Source organism: Lutra lutra, chromosome 3 (genome assembly GCF_902655055.1).
Source record: "Lutra lutra chromosome 3, mLutLut1.2, whole genome shotgun sequence".
In the NCBI taxonomy this organism is placed as follows: domain Eukaryota; kingdom Metazoa; phylum Chordata; class Mammalia; order Carnivora; family Mustelidae; genus Lutra; species Lutra lutra.
Window position 1 is genome coordinate 129,674,438 of NC_062280.1, and position 23,807 is coordinate 129,698,244.

The 23,807-nt window shown below is 32.5% G+C and overlaps 1 protein-coding gene across 6 annotated transcripts in view; it reads left to right on the forward strand.

The window, feature by feature from the left end:
- PDS5B (PDS5 cohesin associated factor B) overlaps positions 1 to 23,807 on the forward strand; it is a 195,502-nt gene that overhangs the window by 114,269 nt on the left and 57,426 nt on the right. For all 6 annotated transcript variants that reach the window (XM_047723117.1, XM_047723120.1, XM_047723121.1 and 3 more), the window contains exons 14-19: positions 801 to 882; positions 3,833 to 3,881; positions 6,071 to 6,210; positions 7,896 to 8,011; positions 12,935 to 13,040; positions 15,788 to 15,948. In XM_047723117.1, coding sequence (XP_047579073.1) covers positions 801 to 882; positions 3,833 to 3,881; positions 6,071 to 6,210; positions 7,896 to 8,011; positions 12,935 to 13,040; positions 15,788 to 15,948 — 654 coding nt within the window. The remainder of the gene's footprint in view (positions 1 to 800; positions 883 to 3,832; positions 3,882 to 6,070; positions 6,211 to 7,895; positions 8,012 to 12,934; positions 13,041 to 15,787; positions 15,949 to 23,807) is intronic.

Consider the following 23,807-nt stretch of genomic DNA (forward strand, 5'->3'; position numbering starts at 1 on the left):
TAGAAATCTAAACACATAGGCGTGCCTGGGTGACTGGGCTGGGATTCCACCTCTTGGTTTTGGCTCAGGTCATGATCTCAGGCTGTGAGATCAAGCCCCCTGTCAAGGTCTGCTCAGTGGGGAGTCTCCTTGAGATTCTCTCTCTCCTTCCCCCCCTCACATTTTCTCTCTTTCTCTCTCAAATAAATTAATCTTAAAAAAAAATCTAAACATAAATTCTACCTCTAAACAGTGAGAACTTGAGGATAAATAAAACAAGTGAGAGCTTATCATTTTTATTTACATTGGTTTATACATTTTAATTTTATTATAATGTTTAACTGTATACTTACCTATAAGTACATAATACACACTTTTATAATAATATACATAAACATATAATACATATTATATAAAGTTACATTATGAGCATTTCTGTTTTAGAAAAAAGTATCCCGCATTCTCTCAGCACAAACTCTTTTCTGTTTGTGGCTTTGATTCCTTTTCATCCTGCCTATTACAGGACCTTACTCCATCAAATATTCCTTTATTTCTCAAGTTTATAATCTCTGTAGATTATTCCTATACCCTAATTTATACACATATTGTAGTTAATGATCTAGATATCCCTTCACATGTTCATACCTCTTATATTTTCCTTGCCCTTTTGCTCCATACATCATCAGTTGCTTAGTTCTGTAAAGTTTACCTCATCTCTCTCATCTCTTTTGTTAATTTCAACTTTAAAAAAATATATTTGGAATATTCTGGAAGGATTGTTATTGTTTTGTTATTTAAATTTATGTGTTTGTGTTTTGCAGAGCATTGAATGAAATGTGGAAATGTCAAAATCTGCTCCGACATCAAGTAAAGGATTTGCTTGATTTAATTAAGCAACCCAAAGTAAGTTAAATGTAATGAAAAGTTTTCCTTTGATGATAAGCTTTGTAAAATGCCTGTATTTTAGTTACTCCTTCTCATTGCTACAGTGTTGTTGGACAGTTGTTTCTGTGTGGAACTGTTCTACTGGAGAAGCTATGATCTCTAATTTAGAACAATGAAATTTTTAAGAAACTGATTGCATAGAAAAATTCAAAGTTTAAATTTACTATATCTGTAAAAGGTGATACACAACAGGAAAGAGAATATATGTCTTTGTACTCAGAATTAAAGTTTTTTTGTAGCTTTAAAAAAAAACAGAAAATGACTGTATCTATTGAAAGCAAAGAAAGTAAATTTGCACTCTGTCTTGCTGCCCTAAAATATTCCCATCGTGTAGTCTTGTTGTTTTAGAAAATTTTCATGTCATGTAATTTTAATTATGTATCTTTATATTTTTACTTAGAATTAATGTTATAGTAATCTTAATGTACTACTTGTTTTTCATAATTATAAGTTAATCTTGGTATTCATCCAGTTGATGTATCATATTTTATTTTTTAGACTTTTAGAATGATTCTGGGTGTTCTTTTTCCCTAGAATGTTGTTTGAGAATGTTCTATGTAGGCCTGTAAAAGTTATAATTCATCAAAAAAGTAGTATCAGTTCATCAAAAAATATATATAAAATGCCATTTTAAATTGCATCCAAGGAAATCTATAACACACAAAAATAATAATACACTAGTATTTTTAATTTCTTTTCTCTCCTTAGTGAAACCCCCCTCATTCTCCCAACCCCCCACTCTAAAACAAAACAAATACTGCATGCTTATAGAACAGAGGTCAATAGAGAGGAGTTGTTTCATGTAAGGGGAGGCTAACAATAACCTCTTTGTTTATGGTTTATTGAAATCTGTGATTATTGAGTATATTGAACCTGCTAGAATAAGTTTTTTCTTGTAATAGATGACTTAAAACTAATTTTAGTGATTCTGCTGTTTCAGTACTTTCTCTGCCAAGGAACAAAATTGGAAACCTCCAATTAATTTAGTGTGCTTCAGCCTGTAAACATGTATTTTAGTCATTGTTCTATTGCAGTAAGTTAGTGTGTTTCAGTTAATAAGCTCTGGATAAAGTGCTCCTGTTTGCTACCTAGAGCTGTATTAATTTACTTCTTTTTGGTCAAAGTTGCAAAGGTGTTAATTAAAAATGCCAGATGTTTTTATATGTATGTCTACAAAAATATTTCTGATTTTAGGCATTACTGAAGTCATAAAATAGCAGTTAGGTAGTATGTTAAGTGTGCCCATCATATGTTGAACAGCATGATGTGTGAGACTAATAAAAAATAATTTTGTTTTTGATTCTCACTGTCCCTTTAAAATTTATTTAGTGGGAACTTCTTCCCCTTGTCTGTTGATAACAACTTGGGAGGGTCTCGTGACTTCATTCTCATAAGAAATAACAAAATACAGTCTCAAATTCAATTAAAATGTTTTAATGTCTTCTGCATAGTGGAATTTTTCTTTAAATTGTCTTAAAATAATTACTGAGTTGTCCAAAATAAAGAGAGAATTCAAAATAATTACTGAGTTGTACAAGTTAAAGAGGGAAGGAATTCTCATTAATGTGACATGGGGTTGAAGAAGAAACCAAATGGAAGAAGATGGTAGTCCAAAGTGGAATTAATTCTAGTGAGAGGAGAATTAATAGTCTCTTATTACTTAATATTCACTTTATACCAAGAATTACAGTAGACGTTATGGAGTTAAAGGTAGGGAAAAATACAAAGCTGTGTTTATCTTTTGGGTGTTTATTTTTCTCCCTATTTTACTAGGAAGATTCTTACACACTTACTAATCAGTATTTCTTTGCCTTCTTCATTATTCAGTCTGATAAATAGTTTTATTCTTATTTAGTTCAGCACTATAGCCCTTCTACTTTATTTAACTAAATTCATTTGCTCAGTGTCACTCAAAGTGACATTATTTCCACTATTATACTTTTGTTGATGCTGTTTCTTTTTCATGTGGATCAACTTCTTGACAGCCAAGCAATACCTATTTCTCCCCAAATTAAACAACAGATCTTATATGACTCTAGACAGATCTATTCAAATACTTTAAATTCCAATTATTTGGGAATTAACTCTTCTATTTTATGTTTTGTCTTTTGCTTCCTCTTAGCAAACTCCTTCTGAATAGGGATGGTTTATTTGTGTATTTATTTGATTTGTTGCCTTCACGCCAATGTTTTTCTAGTTCAGTATATTATACAGAGTTGCACAAAGACATCTTTTTTAAAGAAATAACACTAACTTGATGCAGTGAATAACTAGTGCTCTTAGAAATATCTTTTGTACATGTGACTTCCCAGACTATTACATGGGGTACAATGTGGTTAACATATTCATTCACTGAAATAATACTAGGTTGATATGACAAGTAAGTAGTACTCTTAGAAAAATCTTTTGTACATGTCACTGGCATCCTTTTGAATTTTCTTTATCCCGTGTCTTCCCCGTATGCTTCATGACTATACCTTATAATCCTCAGGCTTAAAAATTTTAGCAACACCTTAAGTCATTGAGAATTACATACTTGTGAACTTTTTGTTTCAAGCTTAAAACTTGAAAACCAGGTAATTTTTTTTCCTTTTTTATACTTAGTTGCCTGTTCTTTCATTGCTAAAGAAAACAAAATATCTCCCTGTTTCAAAAGGTTAGTGTAGTAGTCTTCTCTTTTGTTTAGAGGATGACAAAACAGGGCAAAGGGGAAGAGATGACAGTGGAGCATTCACCTTTCATTCACTTCGTGGAGTTTAAATGTAGCTAAAAAAGGAGCTCAGAGTTGTGGTGGTTGAGGCATAGGCCTGAAGCATTAGTAGGTTATGCTTATCTAATTTTCTGAAGGGTATAATGAAGATTATTGTTAGGAAATATTAATTTTGCTTTTTGTGTGTGTGTTTTACAGACAGATGCCAGTGTCAAGGCAATATTTTCAAAAGTGATGGTTATTACAAGTAAGTTATTTCAAATATTACATGTAAATTTAAGGTTTAATTGAAATATTTCTATTTAATAATTTGAAGTGTTTCATGGAGTTTCATTTTAGGCTATGATAATATAGGAAAAGAGTATAATGTGTTTTTGATTTTTTTCAACAGACAACTCAGCTTCAACTTTTTTTTTTTAAATTTTCATTTACTTTGCTACACTGAAGTTTTCTTTTTCTTTTCTTTTTCTTTTCTGTTGGTTTGAGAAAGAACTGGAGAAAGGATTTATTACATAAATTTATTTTTGGGAATTCATTCAAATTATTGCATAAGCTTACTGTGAAAACTGAATTTGTGCTTTAGTGTTGCTTGCTCTAATGTGAATCTATTTGAAGCCAATTTTCTTCTAAGCCAAAATTTAAAGTGTATACCTAATAATTACAGAAGAACTTCTTTGAAAAAAAAATGCTAATTTGCTTTTTTGCTTTCAGTGAAAATGTTATTTAATTGCATTTAACAGTAAATACAAAAGGATTGTATAGTACATCTCTTTTGTTTGGTGCAAGGATTGGGTAAAGTAGCTGTTTTTGTAGAGCATTTGCTTTTCCTCCTGCTTTAGAGATCACTGTGTATAGTTTAGCACATGGACAAAGTGAGTATCAGGAACACCTGGAGGAACATTTCTATGGAGCTTCCACTTGGGAATAGTGAAGAGATCTATCTTAGATGGATTTCTGAGATGTTAACAAATGTTCCAAGATGTGTATGGAAGTAATGCTCAGATACGGAAGAGAACAGTAACCTAATTAACTGTGTTTTAGACTAAGTCATAGGCGTTTTAGCATGAGTAGTGTTTTAAGACCAAAATATCTTTTTAGTCTTGGGCAGATAAACATAAATTAGTTTTCAGTTTCTTTAGGTAACTTAAAGCAAGTGATTTTCTGTTGTTGCTTTTTAATACCTATTTCCTTGTTGTTTGGCTCTGGATACTATCTTGTAAAGGAGATCATCTGTATTTTTTCTATTTTTTAACCCTGTCTGTTTTCCCAAATTCTGTTCTGAGGAATCCTGGTATCCTGTAGGTGTTAATAGTATTGTTAGAAAAAAGGGTTTCATGGTCAAGTATTTTGTAGAATGCTGAATTAAAGGTTTTTTTTTTTTTTGCTTCTTCCCTCCCTTCTCCCTCTCTCTGTCTTCCTCCCACTCCCCCCACTCCCAATTCTGTTTGTTTCTTGAATGGTAGACCTTATTGTAGCTTTTAGTATGATGCCCATACATTATGGAGGGGCTGTAAAGTGACATCTTCCAAAATTATTTGAAGACAGTACAGTAGATTTTTTGTATTCTAAAACTGTGAAAAGATCATATAGTCAAGTATTTATAATAAGGACACTTTGTTCTTATTATCCTCAGTGATCTAGATAAGACTTTTAAAATGTAATTTCAAAGTTATATGTGAACTTGAAGACTGCACTTACTGCATTTGTATTTTAAGATTTAGTTGAATTTCTACAATTTTTATTATAGTCCATAGTTCTATATTGTAATTTCTGTTATTAGAAGTAGCCTAGTCTGGTCCTCTGTAACAGTTGTGAGTAGCCCCCCCCCCCACCTCCACCCCCAAAAGACACTAGGATCAACATTTTACTAGCTTTCATGTTTTGATACATCATTTATTAGGAGGGTGGTATAAAAATCATTTTTGATTCCACAGGGGTTTATCCTCTCCCATGCATTAATGACATATCCAGTAGTAACACCCGAAACATTTTGCTCAGCATGTGTTATTGACTGATAGCATATGTATGTGAATTATCTCTGGATGGGTTAACAAATAGTTTCTTAAAGGTAAATCTTGCTGATCTCTTCTTGTGAGTTACAAGAGAACAATGTACACAAGCAGCTTAAGGAGACTAATAAATTGGCATCATCAGGTTGATATTTAGTCCCCTTACATATTACAAGGGGTTATTTAGAAATAGTTCAGTCTCTCTCTACAAAGGTGTTCCTTCACAGTATTCTTGTTTCATATTTCTAGAAAGCAGAATTTTGTGAAAATTAACTATTGAAATTGTTCCACAACTTCTAATTAAACTAAACTGAATTTGTAAATTAGGATTATTAATCAAAGTAATAAGAGAATGAAAAATGTAGATCCTTTATTATTTTGAGAAATTTCTAAAATGGTATTTTTACTGAATTTTAATTTATTTAAGGAAATTTGCCAGATCCTGGTAAGGCTCAGGATTTCATGAAGAAGTTCACACAGGTGTTGGAAGATGATGAGAAAATAAGAAAACAGTTAGAAGTACTCGTTAGTCCAACATGCTCCTGCAAGCAGGCTGAAGGCTGTGTGGTAAGGAGAGACATTGAAAAAGAGCTGATGTTTGGGGCGTCTGGGTGGCTCAGTTGGTTAAGTGTCAGATTCTTGATTTTGGCTCAGGTCATGACCTCAGGGTTGTGAGATCTAGCTCTGTGTTGGACTCCATGCTGGGTGTGGAGCCTGCTTAAGATTCTCTTTCCCTGTTTCCTTCCGTTCCCTCTCCCTGACTTGTGTGTGCTCTGCTCTCTCTCTCTCTCCCACCAAAAAAAAAAAAAAAAAGCCCAAAACACAAAAAAACTAATGTTTGAAGAGCCCCCAAACTTTTTTTGACTCCTTTTAGGAAATAATTTATATTCGTTATGTAAAATATGCATTATTTTACATAATATTCATTATGTAAAATTTTGACCCCCTTTCAAAACAAAATAACTTCGATTCATTTATGTGGATTTTGTATTCATTATATGAAATTTATATTCATTATGTAAAATATCACAAAAATGGCAATAAACTAAAACCCCTTTATAGAGACAATTACTGTTTAATATTATGGTATATATCTTTCAAAGTAAGATCATATGCATACAGCATTGTACATTTTACTTATTTTTATTAGTCTTTTGCCGTATTACTAGCAGTGGAACGTACCACTGATTCTAAGTATCATAATTGTTGAACAGTCACTTGTGTTACACATTTAGATTTTTTTTCTCTGTTTTTATTTAAAGACCATTTTAGTATCTTTATAGCCAGATAATTTCTTGCATTCTTGGTTATTTCTTTAGGATAGATTCAATATTGGCTTCTGTCATTATTGGAAAGAAGCAGAACTCCAAGGAAAACATAATTATTTTGGTAGGATTTGTATTCTTGGTTGCTAGTCATCTGACCATTTTTTCTTCTTGGGCATATTAGCCATTTATATATATATTTTTGTAAATTGTATGTTTTTAATCTTTGCCTATTTTTCTGGAATGACATTTGTCTTTATCTGTTGATTTGTTAATCATGTATGTTAATTAAGCTGCAAATAATTTTCTTTCATTTGTAGTTTGCCCTTTCATTTTATTTATGATGTCCTTTACATACCATAGTTTTATTTTTATGTAGCTGAGTCTATCAGCAGACTCTTTAAGGCTTTTGCATTTTATGTCCTGCTTACAAAATTCCACTCTATTGCAAGTCAATGAAAATATTTACTAATATCAGTATTTCTCAGTCTGTTGCCCATGCATCTTCCAAGAGGCTTTCAAAAAAGAAAAAAAAGAAAAAACATGATTCTTGGCTCCACCCCAGATTGACTAATCTTCACACTGAGGTCCTGGAATCTGTTGTTTTTAGCAAGCTTTCCTGATAACTCTACTCTCTGAAGTTTGTGTCTCCACTGAACCTGATTTTATTCTTTTGTATTTGTTTTTATCATTTTGGAATGTTTGTGGCATAAGGTATGAGATAGGGATCTGTTTTTATTCAAAATATCTGTTCAGTTATTTCAACACAATATATTGAATAATCCATCTTTTTTCCTGTTAGTTGAAATGTTGCCTTTCTCATATGCAAAATGTTAGTTTGGTTTTTTGGACTCCTTCAATTCCTATTGATTTATTTATTCCAACACCAGTATTACATTGTTTTAATTACTTTAGATTCTTAGTATTTTAATGTGATGTAATTTTTTAAACATATTTTTGTAATATTTTAAAAAATCTGCTTCACAGCGTGAAATAACTAAGAAGTTGGGCAACCCCAAACAGCCTACAAATCCTTTCCTGGAGATGATCAAGTTTCTTTTGGAGAGGATAGCACCTGTACACATAGATACTGAATCTATCAGGTATTTTTATCTAAAAATATTAAATTTTCATCACTGTTCATTCATGCTTTAGTCAGTTGCTTTTGAGTACCTGCTATACACAGGCACTTACCTGTACAGATTTTTGTGTATGTGAAATGGCTATATACTCATTTATATATCTGTATATATATCTGTTCATACATACGTATGTGTATGTATATGTACATGCTTGTTTGCATATATCTGTGTATTTTTAATTTTTCTTATTTTAAGTATTATTTCATTTGGATGAGAAAATACGAGTTTAAGCCTGGTTTCTATCTGTTAACCAAGTATATCAGGAATTCCTCTTTTTAGTTAACTTGCATAGTATAGGTAATACAATTTATAATTATACCCTCAGGAAAAGAAAATTAGGTGAATATGTTGTAAAGCAGCATATGATGCATTTTCACAGGTATTTCAGACCTGAAAGTGTTATTTTTAAGACAACCCTCATTTCAGCTTTGATATAGATAACTTTGACATCTTGGAAAATGCTTTCTTTTTATGGCTGTATTCCCCTATATAAAATGTTCTTTTTTTTAAACATTTTCCTAAAATGTTTCGACTAGTTGAAAAAATAAAGTGCTTACAGAATGTGTGTGTGTATATATATAAAAATAACATCCTTGTTTACTGGTCATCAGTAGTATCTTTTAGAGATATATTAGAATCTAGATAATAATATCCTTTACCCAATAAACCTTTTTCGGGATTTGTTTTGTTTAGGAGGGTAGAGGGTGTAGCTTTTGGGCTGTGATCCCCTGCAGAGTAGGGAGACCCTGCTTTGGATACCCAGTAGTCACTTTGGACTCCTGTTGCATTCAGTTTTCATTTGAAGAAGGGGTTCTATGGATTGAAAAACAATATAAAACAAAAAATCCGAACCCCCCTTATTAGTATAAGGAAGACACTGAATCAGACTGAAACTCATTCAATAAATAATCCCATGCTTTCTCTATTCAGGGCAATGCTAGTTGGTATTGGCAAAGCACATTTTTTTACTTTTCATTAATCCATTGTCTGGCAATGGAATAAAGAATTTTAATCAGGAGTTTATTTTATAGTTTCATAAAATTAATGCAAATAGTGTTCAGAGGACTGAAAGAGGCTTTCTCTAAAGGAATAGTATCCGACTTAAGAGGAAGGATGGATAAAAATTTGTTTTTACAGAGTTGGGAGAATGAATATTCTAGGTACTGAGATTAATGTAAACCAGGCTAACTGGACTGGAAAAGACAAGGATATTTAGAAAATGGTGACCATGGGAAGATATAAAAGTGTTATGAGATAAAGCAAAAAAAGTAGTTGAGGTGAGATTGTGGAAAGCTTTTAATGTCTAACGTTAGGGCTTTTACTGTATTCTTCAATCTATTGAGAACCCTGGATGCTTAATGATGGATAGGAGGAGGGAAGTAGAATGGATAGACTGTTAAGGTGTTACAAATGGTCTCTGGATGCTGGTAGTGGGATGGAAAGGGAAGATTATATTTGAGGAATGCTTTAGTAGGTGGGTTATCTTACTGGAAATGGGGAATAATGTTGATGAGGAGTCAGAAGTATAAGAGCTGAAGTCCAAATGATGAAGCACACAGTAATACTTGGAAAAGAATTAAGGGAACTGATGTGCTTCTTATTTGGACATGACAAACAATTAAAAAATCAAGGCAAATTGAGCTTAATGTGGAACTGTGAGAATGGATTTGTTCCTTGGGCATGAGATCGTGTAGAAGTAGTAAAAAGATTAAAAGATCATGGGCAGAATCTTGGAATTTTGTTTTTCAACAATAGAAAAATCACAGGAGTATAAGAACAGCAGGTTATTGTAGTGTTTTGAAAGTTTAAGATGGAGAAAGTTTTAACAAGTAATGTGTACTATGAACAGTTAGACTGAAATCTTTGGCTTTATCATCAGTAGTTTGTAGTGATGTAGAAAGTATGTCAAAACGTAAATAATAGTAACAGGTAGTAGCAATTAGTCCTTACAAGGTACTTGGAATGATTCCAAATGTTTTACATGTTTGCTCATTTATCTCTTAACCGTGTGAGACAAGAAATGTTATTATTCCCAATTTACAGATAAGGAACAGTGAGTTACACAAATGTTGAATAACTTTTCCACTGCTAAGAAGTGGTGAATGGCATTGAAACCTAGGAAGTCTGGCTCCAGAGCCCTCTTGTTTAACCACCACAGTATTAAACTAGGTCTCCAGAAAGATTCCACTCTTAGTCCCTTGTACCAGTGGTCAGTGTTCAGGTCACCTAACTCTTCCTGATAGTGGTTATTAACCTTTTCAGTCCTTGCCATTTCACAGGTAAATGGTGATACTCTTTTTTAAAAAATAACAGTGTGTCACTAATAAAGTTGAACGTTTTTCTTCCCCATATATTTCTTGGTTAATTGTTTTTTAAAAAATTTTCCTATGAGGGGCTTGGAGGACTTGTCTTTTTCTTATTGAATGTAAGAATGCTTTATAAAATAAAGGGACGCTGGGGTGGCTCACTCAGTGTTAAGCATCTGCCTTCAGCTCAGATCATGATCCCGGGGTCCTTGGATTGAGTCCCACATCATGCTCCTTTCTCAGTGGGGAGCCAGATTCTCCCTCTGCCTGCGATTCCCCCTCCTTGTGTGTGCTTGCTCTATCTCTCTTTCTCTCTCTCTGTCTCTGACAAATAAATAAATTAATATATCTTTAAAAAAAATCCTTTATTAAATAAGGCTATTAATCTAGTTCAGTTGCCTTTTAAATTTGTATAAATATATAATAAATACTATTAAATCAGTTATTTCCTTTATGATTTTTCTGCCTTTCCTTTCATACTAGGTGGTTATTTTTTTTCCACTTAAATCTTTAATTAGTTTGGAATTCATTTTAGGGTAAGATGGAAGTAGATATCCATTCGTTTTTAAAAAACCATATCAAAGCTAGTTATATCAACTCCATTTATTGAAAAATTCTTCCCAATTAATTTGTAATTATTTCCTTACTATAATATAAATTCTTGTGTGGTTTGGATGCTTACTGAATTTTTGCTTTGGTTCATTTTTCTTTTTAGGTGTTAATGAAACATTTTTATTTTGTTGAGAAAGTTCTTTGGTTAATTGTTGGTTAATTTCATCCTTCTCCCTTCTGCTAAAATTAATTGGCTGCTCGCAAATGTTAATTGATTTTTCCAGTTGAACCATAGAATGCATCTGTTGAATCTTGTCCCATACCAAGTTGTGTTCCCCTAATAACATTTGGAGATTTAGTGAAAAAATGTCATGACTTGTCTGGACTTATTCAAATCTTGTGTTCCCCTTCATGTAACTGTAGAGTTTACACATAGATTCTGTGCATGTAAAACTTATTTTATAATTTTAATTTGTCATTGTGAATAGATTTTTCCCCTCTCTGTATTCTTTGGGTGGTTTTGGCTGATATAGAAAAGCACTACTGATTTTTTTGTGTTTTGTTGGTATCACTTCACTGAACTAGTGTTTTTTTAATAGTTTTTCAGTTGATTAATTTTGGTTTTACAGGTTAATGCTTTTTCTCGCAGATTTTTATATGACTGGCTCCTGTTCTTTGGTCATTAGCTCAGTTGTATCTCTTCAGACATTCCTTTTCTGGCTAAAGAATTTCACTTCTTGTTTTTGCCTACTTTGTGGTCATTATTGTTCCCTGATTATATTTTCTATGTATTTGCTTACTAATTTTTGGCCTTCTCTCACCAGATTTGAGAGCTTCATTCATGCTTTTTGTCATGGATGAAAATATTTTCTAAATATTTAAATATTATTTGGGATGGTTGGAGCTATGACAGTTGATTAATCAAGAAAAATGGGCAGAAAAGAATAAAACATTCTCAAAGATATCTGCTGCTAAGGTGTCTGATGAATTTAAGAGGACCCTGCAAGAGAGACAGATATGTTTGACTCCTAGCTTGATCTTCAGTTTGAATTCATGATATTTTTGTAGAAACATAGAACAACTAAACATTTTGAAGAACATTGAATAGTTGAATTTTCCTGCATTTAATACATATACTATGTCTCTAACGATGGTGTATGTTATTTATTTTTTATAAAAAGAACAAATACTTAAAAGTGTGAATGACTGTTCTAGATAATTGGTATCAAATTATAAGCGTTTATTTTAAAAGAAGCTAGGTATGTTTTTAGAAGAAAATTTCAAAGCATATTGTTTCCTTTTTATCTATTCTAATTTCTAGTGAAGTTTTATTATATATCTGTTATCTAGGTATTTTGACACTTTTCAGGAATAGACCTGTGTGTTTTTGGCTCTCTCAACAGTGCCTGACACATAGTATTACTTGCTAAATATTTTGAAATTGCTTAATGTTGCCATTTATTCCTTATTTCAGTATGCTTGTTCTATTTACTCAAGCAGTAATGAATTTCAGATAATTAGAAAACACCTACTCATGTGTTTGGGCATAATTCTTCCATGGAAAATACAAGAATAAAAATATAGGTAGCATTAATAAACAGGCGTGACTCAGTTGTTAAGCATTCGGCCCAGGTCATGATCCCAGGGTCCTGGGATCAAGCCCTGCATTGGGCTTCCTGCTTGGCAGGAAGCCTGCTTCTCCCTCTCCCAGTCCCCCTGCTTGCATTTCCTCTCTTGCTGGGTCTCTCTCTGCCAAATAAATGAATAAAATCTTAAAAAAAAAATAGCAAATCACATAATATGTGGACTTCATTTGAATGGATGGGAAAAATGCTGTTTTTGAAAAGAAGTATCTTAAAATGCCTATTATAATTTTTTGTTTTGCCGTGATGTTTGGGAAACAGCTTTGTCAAATTTTTATGTGTTTGGATGTGGTATATATAGAAAATATTCATGATTATTTTTCTTAGACCTCAGTAATAAAGAACAGTTGAAAATATGACAATTTTTTTTTGTCATACTTCAGTGCTCTTATTAAGCAAGTGAATAAATCAATAGATGGAACGGCAGATGATGAAGATGAGGGTGTTCCAACTGATCAAGCCATCAGAGCAGGTCTTGAACTGCTTAAGGTAAATATGCTATGGTGAAATTAAGTGCCAAGTAGATAACTGTTTAACATACATGCAGTATATATTTTTTATTCTTGAGATTTGCTTCTTAAGTTTTTATAGAAACAAGTAAAATTTTCTCAAATCTTTTAGGTAATTTAGAAATTGCACATTTTCTCTAAAATGTAAGGTAAATATTTTCAGGTTTAAACTATATACTGTAGCCTATCTATATTAGTATTACATTACATTAGTAATGTATTACATTACTAGTAGTATTACATTAGTATTACATTAAAATAGTGGACCATAGCGGTGCCTGGGTGGTTCAGTTGTTAAGTGTCTGCCTTTGGTTCAGGTCATGATCCCAGGGTCCTGGAATTGAGCCCCACATTGGGCTCCCTGCTCGGCGGGAAGCCTGCTTCTCTCTCTCCCTCTTCTGCTTTCCTGCTTGTTTTCCCTCTCTTGCTGTGTCTCTCTCTGTCAAATAAATAAATAAAATCTTTACCAAAAAATAAAAAAAATAAATTAGTGGACTATAATTTGAAGTTTTCATTAGTGAGCAAAGAAAGTGCTAGCCCTACCAAACATGGAGCCAAATTCTTCCTAAAACTTCATTTTTATCTTTTGTTAGCTAAAATATACTGCTGCCTTTTACTTATTATAGAAAATCAGCTAATTATTGACAACTTAGAAAATATAAAATTATAACAAAGAAAACATTCATAAGCCTATCACACATAAACATTCCTTTTATTTTCCTTTTAATCTAGAAGAAAACGCACACTTATATAGTTGAGATCAGACCGAATATATACAATTTTGTATCTTGACTATTTTCCCTTATTAAATTATAAACACTTTTACCAGTGTTTTTTGAGGAAGTATTTTTAAGAGTGTCAAAAAACAGATCTGATTTATGGCTGTCATTTATTAGGTGGATGCTTTTGGGTAAGTTCATTGCCTCTACTTCCTCATCTGTATTGGAGATAATAATAGCCCTTATCTCACAGAGGGAGGACTTAATTAAGTCATGCACATATGTTTCCGAGCACAGTATCTGGCTCATAGTAAAAATATAAAAAACATTTTTTCCAATGGTGATTAGTCCACTTTTGCAGTGCCCTAGAGTTCCCAACTACTTCCCTTGATATTTAGATTTTTCTAATTTTATTCTTCTTATAATGATACAAGGGTAAATATATCAAAGATCCCTTGCTGATGTGTTCTTTTTTTAAATACTGGAACATAAAGAGAATACTTTTCAAAAAGTTTAGATGTATATACTTAATAAAATTCCTTTACAGAAAAATTATACCCATATATAATTCAGTTAGCAGTGAATGGAGGTGCCTATCCTGTCTTCACAAACATAGAATATTGTAAATCTTAAAGAGATTTTCTAATCTGATAAATAAAAATAATGTTTTTATTTGTGTAGTTATTGCAGTGAGGTATAGTCATTAGTGTTTTTCCTATGGTGAATTCATTATTTTTATCCTGTGTTTGTTTTCTCTCTCTCTATTTTAATCTTATGTTCATTTTCTACTGACATCTCAGCTTTTTGTTTTTTAACTGATTTGAATTTTTTATTCTCCTTTTTTATGGGACATATTTGATATATATTGTAGAATACATTTTGTTTTTTATGTAAGTTATAAGGTACAGTAATAAGGTGAATACAGTGAAAAGTAAATAAGATACTGACTCAAATAGAGTACTAACGATACTGTTGAAGTTCCCTGAGTAGTTTTTTTCTGTGATTCACTTCTCCCAGGTATAATTGTTCTGAATTGTTCTGTTATTTGGGGTTTATTATTCATTCTCTTATTGTCCGTTTAGTTTTATCATCTGTGTATCTCTAAGTAACATCACTTATTTTTCTTGTTTCTGAATCTTACAAATACAGTATTATACTTACTGTATTTTTCTCCTGCTTGCTTGTTTTTACATTCCATATTTTGATCCCAGTTGTTTATTTTAAGCTTAGAAATGCTGTCTTGTTCAGAAGATTTTTATTGTTTTTGTTTTTCAATCTAAAATATAACCCATCTGAAATTTATTTTGAAAGTATGTATTGTGGGGGAGGGTCTAATTGGATTGTCTCCAAATAGCTGTGTATTTTTATCAGAGACTATTTATTAAAAATCCCATCCATTTTCATTTTCTGTTCCTTCTTTATAATCTATACTACTCTATATAATCCAAGTTCTGACATATGCTTGGACTAAAAAGTTTTACTTTTTCTGTTTTGTTTCTTCTGATGTTAGTACCATGTTGATTTGATAATGGTAACAGGTGTAAATGTTACTATATCTTTTATGATCTGTTGTTGTACCCTCTTTTCTAGATAACTTTTTTCCAAAAATGTATATTAGTCTCTTCTAACAACCTTTATTTAGAAGACTAGAGCTATTTTGTTAAATTCTCTCTCCTCCTTTGTTAAATTCTCCTTTGTTAAATTCTATTCTCATCCTCCTCCAAAAAACCCAAACATTAACCAAAATCTAAATTATTTTGAGTAGAATTATATAGAGTAATTTAATTTTGAAAGAAAGGACTTTGTTAGATCATGCAGTCTTCCTACACTGGAACATATCTGGTACATGTTTAAGTTTTAAACTTTATTTGTAGTGCTTTCATGTATTTATTAGCATAATTCTTTTTATGTTTACTTTGATTTGAGTATTTCCAGTATGTAATATTTTGGATTTATATTGTAAAAATGGAAAAGGCTTACAGATCATTTTTGTGACTCATTTTTTAAGGTACTTTCATTTACACATCCCATCTCGTTTCATTCTGCTGAAACATTTGAATCTCTCCTGGCTTGTCTGAAAATGGATGATGAAAAAGTAGCAGAAGCTGCACTCCAAATTTTTAAAAACACAGGAAGCAAAATTGAAGAAGATTTCCCACATATCAGATCGTAAGTTTATTCTGATAAATAATTTAGAAAACGAACAAATAATTTACTGTTCTTGATTTATGTAATAGTTGGAATCTTTTAAGTTTTAAGGAAATTGTGTCTCAGTTATCTTAAGTTTATACCATTCAGTTTAGATTCTCATTTTCTGGGGGAATAGCACTGATTGGTATTTTAGAGGTATTCATGAAAATGTGGAGCAAACATGGCATTTCTTTCTGAAGCATTGATTTTGCTTAAATATTTTAATGAAAACAATTTTATAGTAAAACATTCTCTTTATATAGTGTGGCATAGAATCAATAATTAATGTGAATTTAAGGTCTAATGGTAAATTTCAAGGGAGTTTCAGCAGGTCTGTGCATAGGACTCTTCACTGTACTCTGTGATTAAAGGTATTGAATTGAACATTTTCAGAAGCAGTGCTTTATTTGACTCAAGGAAGCATGGAATAAACATCCAAACGGCAGTATATTTTTGTTTGTGTTTCAGTATTTCCAAAAATTGGAAATTGTGCTGTTATCCTTGGGATTTCTAATGCTGGTTCATTATTCAAGATTCTGTGATACCTCAAAACAATAAGTCTTCATTTTCTATGGATCCCTGCTTACTTCTCTATATTCATCTCTCCACCCTGTTCCTGGAGGGTATATCTGATAGTTGGTTCTGATCTTGCCATAGTCCTTGGTGGTTAGTTTTACGTGTGCCTCATTCTTCTGGCTTAGCCACTAGTCCAGTTAGTTGTGGTTGGGGTAACATGCTTCTTCATGTGGATGAAAAACCTCAGAAGGAGACTGGACAAAGGTAGCTCTTAAAATCTCAGTTATACTTTTTGTTATTCCTTTTTGTTCATATGAACTTAATTTTAGAGACTATTACTAGGACAAAGGCATTATTTAAATGATCTTTGAAACATGCCAGAATTTTGTAATCATATTTTCTTTGACAAGAGTAGGAAACTTTATTGCTTAGAATGAACTCCTTGGGGCTCCCTGATGGCTCAGTTGATAAGCATCTGCCTTTGGCTCTGGTCATGATCCCTGAGTCCTGGAATCGATTTCTGAGTCCAGCTCCCTGTAGGGAGCCTGCTTCTCCCTCTTGCTCTGCCCTTCTCCCATGCTCATGCTCTCTCTCTCTGTCAAATAAATAAATAAAATCTTTCAAAGAAAAAATAAAATTCTTTATTTTTAAGGGAATGCAGAACATGAATTTTCCTTTGAATGATGCTATGATTCTCCAGATCAGAGATCAGTTTGGAGATATACACAAACAATACATAACTCTCTGTTACTGAATGCCCACTTACTGTACTATCTCATTTAAACCTGTTAACAGTTTAATAAAGTGTAGAAATTATCCTAATCTTCCAAATGAGAAATCTGATATTCACTTGAGGTAAATGGTTTTGGGTCATATAGCTAGCAAGTAGAAGAATGAAGATTTGAATTTAGGCCTATTTGCCTGTGGTACCATATCCATAATGGCATAGTTCCTTTCTTAATTAGGGTTTTGGCAAGTTTTAGTTTGATATATTCACTGGGAGGATTTTATTTTTATTCTAGACTCTTTCCTAGTACACTTTATATCTTAAAGAGGCTTCGTTTGATATATTTGTAGAACTATAAGAGCAAGATTGAAAGATGGACATTTAAACGCAAAGGGCATTTTAAAACATTTTAAAACATCTGCTGCTTTAATATGAAACTGAAGTACTTACAATTATTTGATTTATACTCTGAGTATATTACAAATGTTTCTTATGAGGAAAATCAACGGATATTGAATACCTGCGGTGTGTGCATGCACTGTTCTTGATAAAGTAGTTCATAGTATATGTCTTCAGGAGATAAAATATGTATGCATATTTTATGTTTTAAATGATTAAATTGAGTGAGTGGATATTGAGGAAAAATGATAAAGTTGTGTGTTTATTAAATCATCTTCCCTTGAATTCACCAAAATAATTCTGAAGAACCAAAATAAAAATGTATCTTAAGTGGAAGCTACCACAAACTGGATAGAATTTTTGCTAAGTAAGTTATCCAGAGTGAATTGAGTTTGCTAATTTAGAGGAGGAGGTTGAGGTATAGGCAGGCTTTGAGAGAAATAAGGAAAGTCTCATTTCTGCTATCTTAGAACTAAAGGAGAGACTTGATGGTTACACCATTTTTCTATGGGCTGACCTGTTTTCCTTAGCAGGAGGAGCAAAGCTTAGAGGTGAGGCTTAGATTAGAATTGTGAAGCAAATGTCTTACTACCAACTTTATAGGCACAGAAAAAATTGTGTGCTTCCCCACTAAACAAAAATGGTGATGTACTGTGGTTTCTGTTCTGACTCCTCCTGTCTCTCTTGAGTCTGGCTCACTCCCAGAGTAGGCAGATATGCCAAAATTAAGAGTCCTCTTGTGCTAGCTAGTTGTCATCATTGGCAGAGTTTCAGTAGACTCAGAAATTACAGAGAGATAAAGGACTTACTACATTTAGTTCCAGGTCCTTCCTCCATGCTACTCACTTGGCCAACTGATTAATGAGTTGGGAGCTTTGATGTTAATTTTTTAAGAGAGGTACCCAAAGATCAGTTATTAGATGTTAATTTTTAAAGAGAAGCACCCGATGTTCAGTTATCAGGGAGATAATATTTGCCTTTGTGTTTAAATGGCAGAGCCAGAGAATTTCTTCTGTTCAAAGATAAGTTAACAGAGTACACATAAATTAACAAATATGAAACCTGAGCAGATATTTTAATATTCCAAAGAAAGCAGATAATCACTCTTTGGGAGAATTGAGTTTTTCTAAGAAAAAAGAAAATTTTAAACCATTCTAAACTGCCAAGAAAGTTAAGCAGCAAATGATAACTGGAAAAGTAAGAGAACAAAAATAATATATATAAAAGGAGTAGCAGAGCTAAGGATAAAGATCACAGGAACATACTAATATTATAAAGTATAATTTATTATGAACAGCAAGGAGCAGAATAAACAATATCAAAAATGTAATTAGTAAGCTAGAGATAGAGCATGAGGAAATTACATAGAATGTGGAAAGAGTGGGCATAGAAATGAAGGCAGTTAAAGAAAATAATTTGCAGATACTGAAAAGTCCTAATTGGTTTCTGTGGAGGAAACAAGAGAATAATGGAAAATGGAGAATAGTAAAAAAAACAAAAACAAAAACCAGAAAACAATAAACTTGTTTAGAATGAATGAAAATGTCACTCTGGAGATCAAGAGGACTCATGTTCTAGGAACATCTTGGTGGAATTTACTGAATTTTCAGGGATTACAGAAGTGATTTCACAAACAGTAGCAAAAGAAAGGAAGTATATTATGTACAGTGGAAAAAGAAAGATGTTCACTTCTCTCAACCAATAAGATTTCTGAAATTAATGATTCAACAGCTAGAGTGTTTTCAGGGACAAAAAAAAATAATATTAACTGAAGAATTTCCCGAGTAGCCAAGTGGGCTTAAGGACAAGGAGGATATTTTTTAAGACATAAAGACTCAGGAAATGAATTAATTAACCATTTTATATTGTGAATCTTGTCTACCAAGGTATATACTTTTCCCCTTTGCATTCACTTTTACTTACACATCTAAATCCAACTTTTGTTTTCCTTTTGTTTGCATATCGGATTGTCTTTTCTCATCACTTTTCTTTCTACTTAAATTTTAGATGTGTTTATATCTATGGTTTAAATATTTGAAAACTTGGATTTTATTCCTAAGGATGATGTAAATAAATAAAACTGGCTCAAGAAGAATGGGAGAAAACCAATTAGGCTGTAATTATTTAAAAAAATTTGAGAAAAGTGCCAGTGGAAGTGTGTGTTATTGGAAGTATTTCACGTCTACGAGAAACCAAGCATTCTAATTCTTTTTAATTGTTTGAAGCATAGGAAAAAAATCAGATTACTTCTTTCATAAAGCCAAGATAACAAGCAGGAGGCTTAAACTGGATAACAGATATTCCTTCAAAAGAAAACTTAAGACAGATCTTACTAATATTGCTGCAAAAATTGTAAGTAAATTTTTAGTAAAAAGAGAGTTTACTACAGTAAAACAAAGATAAGCTATGACTGGGGGGCCTGGGTGCCTCGGTCACTTTGGCTCAGGTCATGATCTCAGGGTCCTGGGATTGAGCCCTGTGTCTAGCCCCTGTAGGTAGGGCTCTGGGCTCCTAGCTTCTGGCTCAGCGGGGAGTCTGTTTCTCCCTCTTCCCTGCCACCCCTGCCCCACCCCCACCAGTGATCTCTCTTACAGATAAATAAAATCTTTTTAAAAAATTTTAAAAAATATATATTATGGTCAAATGTGAAGTTTGGTATTAGTAAGCCTAATATTCATGTTATAATTTATTATAAAATTGAGTAAAAGGGAAAAGGGCACATAGTAGGCCATTCTGATAGATGCTAAAAGGGCTTTTGATAAAAATATGTGTCTTATTTTTAATTAAACCCAATAAAATAAGATTAAGAGTTTTTGTAACATAATAAATTTGTCTCAAACCAATAAGCATTGTCCTATAGTAAACACTAAAAGCATTCCCAGTAAAATTAGGAACAAAATGAGGAAAATACACGATCTCTGCCATGATTTAACATTGCTTTAGAAGCATTAGCCAATATAATTAAATAAAATAAAGTAATAGGTACATTGCTGGAAAGGAGAAAGCAAAGTTATCATGGTATTTCATGGAAAATCCAAGGGAATCCAACTGAAAAACTACCAAAACCAAAACCATGGTAGCCAAAATAAGTATGTAAAAATCCAGAGCTTTCCTTATATACCACCAACAACTGTTTTGAAAATATTGTAGGAGTAAAAACCAGAAAGCCTAGGAGTAAACTATACAAGAAACTTGCAACCTTATAATAGTGAATGGAGGAATTTAATATTTAATGAAAGAATTAGTTAGGAAAAGTTATATTACCCACTAAATAACTGGCAAGCTGTTTTGAAAGGAAAAATCAATATAGACTGCTTATCTTGGTTTTTCATAAATTTGAGATGAGTCCAAGATTTTCAAAGATTTTAAATATATAAAATGAATTAATAAAAGTATTAATAACCAGCACATTTCTATAACTCCTTTTTTTGTGATTGAAGGGATGCTAATGCCAAGTCATGAAATATTGATGGATTGTATAATTAAATATCCACTTGTTAAAATATATTTATAGAGCCCTACTGTATATAAGGTACTGGAGTATATAAGGTTCTATTGAAATGAACAAACTCTGCCCTTATATTTTAGTGAGGGAGAACACCATTTAGATAAAAGCAAAAATCATGAAATAAGTTAGAAATGCTAATGGTATGCTGGGAAACTAGTTTCAATATGCATAACTTAGAAAAAGTATCTTTAATGTATAAAGACTCTTAACAGAAATCTAACAGGTTTCAGAGTAGAATACTAGCAAAGGAAATGAACAGGAAATTCATAAACTGGAAATCCTTCCAGCCCCTCAAATCAGTCAAGAAAAGACATGCCTACTAATACTAATTGAGGCAAATACAAATAAAAATATGTATGTGCTGTAACCAGTGATAGCTAGCATTTTAACAATGCTCTCTTGATTGGATTATACATTGATTCAGCTTTTCTGAATTGGTAGTGTGGTAATACATACAAACTTAAAATGCGTGCAGTCTTCAGCACTGCAGTTTCATTTTCAGGAACTTACTCCAGAGATAATTAGAAAAGATATTTACCTAATGATTATGTGAGTCAGGGCCCAGTCAGAGAAACAGAAACCATATCAGGTATTTCTTTTTCAAGATTTTTTTCTTATTTATTTATTTGACAGACACAAGTAGTAGGCAGAGAGGCAGGCAGAGAGAGAAACCGGGGAAGCAGGCTCCCTGCTGAGCAGAGAGCCTGACGTGGGGCTTGATCCCAGCACCCTGGGATCATGACCTGAGCTGAAAGCAGAGGCTTTAACCCACTGAGCCACCCAGGTGCCCCGCATATCAGGTATTTTAAACATAAATTAATTAATATAGATGTTTGAAGGATGAAAGAGCAACAGGTTGCTTTGGTAACCCAGAGATTATGAATTGCTGGAAGCTGTAACCACCCTTAGGGCTGGAGGAACAATTGAGAGAAGTGGTGTTAAGAACTGTCCATTGGATGGAAGAGCCCTGTCAATATCACCTAACCAGCTGACACTGTAGGAGTATCCTACCTGTTGATGGGGGAGTGGTGAAACTACTGCACAGAATGCCTGAAGAAGCTCTGGGGTCTCTTATTGGAAGAACCTAACATGAAGCCAGCTCTTGAGGGAGTCTAGGAAATGTAATTTCAGATTTATATCTCCAGGATCTCAGAGCAGATTATGGGAGGCTTAAACCTTAAAGCTCAGAAACAGTATGTAAATAACTAGCATAAGGATGTTCATGGTTTTGTTGTTAAGATGAAAAAAAAAAATCCAAAACATTTAAATGCTCATCAGGTTAGACTGGTTAGAGTAGTTGTGGTATAGCTATTCACTAAAGAGCCATATGGCCATTAAAATTTACACAGGAGGTTCTCTCCAGCACTGTTGGTGAAAAAAGTGTTTCCAAATACTTTGTATTTTGTGTCCTCATTTACTTAATATATGTATGCATGTAAGGGAAATTTTAGACGTATATTTACTAAAATATTAACTAATTATTTTAGGGTAGTGGAATTTTGAGTGTTTTCTTCAGTAGTTTTTAAACATGTTTTTCAATATTGTTTGCGTTTTCTACATGTGTATGATTATCATCAGGGGATAAAAACCTTGAATTGGAAAATCAATTTAGCAAGGAAATAAAGTATTTAATAGGAACTTAGTAGTAGAAAAGCAATCAGAAGATAGTTGTTTTATTTACATTTCACTAACCTCTCAGACTCTGCCTCGTACTTTAGAATTCTTAAAAGTGTTTTTTCTTCTTTGTTTATTGTTTTGGTTTATTTCTGTTTTTCTGTTCAAATGAGTATGCAAAACATTGGATGAGCTTAAAATTTCTCATTCTGTCTTTAAAAATTCCAACCCAAATTGCTTTTTACATGTATGTGACCTGTAATTTTCTCTTGATTACGGAGAAAAGGGATTATGGATGTTTGAATTGGCAAGTCTGATCTATGAGAAGACACATCTTATCTAGGGAGTTTAGTTACTGAAGTCACCAGAAGTTAATAATTTTTCATTTCACAAAGAAGCCACAAACCATAGACTAAAAGGGTTGTTTGGTGAGACTCTCCTTCTTATACATTTTATTACTGAAATTTTCAAACATAGAAGTAGCTAGAATATTATAATGAACTCCTGTGTATCCAATAACTAGCTTATGTATGAATAACTTAAACAGCTGCTTTTGATTAATTTCTAATTTATGTACTCCCCTTTCTCCTTATGTTTGAAAGCAAATGACGGACTATATATATCGTTTCATCTGTAACATCTAAGTATCTCTAAAGATAAGAACTCTTAAAAAAAAAAGCGTAATGCCTTTATCACATAGTTAACATCAGTTGTTTAATGTTAATAATATCTAATTTTCTCAAAAATGTAATTTTTAAAGTTTTTTTAAAAATCAGGATCCACATTGTTATTTGTTGATAAATCTCTTAAAGTGCTTTTGTTTCCTGTAGACTCCCCCTCCAATTCTCTTTTTCTCTTTGTATTCGATAAAGAAGCTGGGTTTCTCTTGCAAGAGTTTCATATAGACTGGTTTTTGCTAATTGTATGCCTTTGGCATATTTTAATGGGTTCCTTATATTTTCTGTAAAGTGATAGTTCAATTCAGAGGCCTGGTTGGATTCCAGTTCAACTTTTTTGTTGTTATAGAACCACTTTATGGTGGTGTGTTTTTCTGTCAGGAGGCACATGGTATCT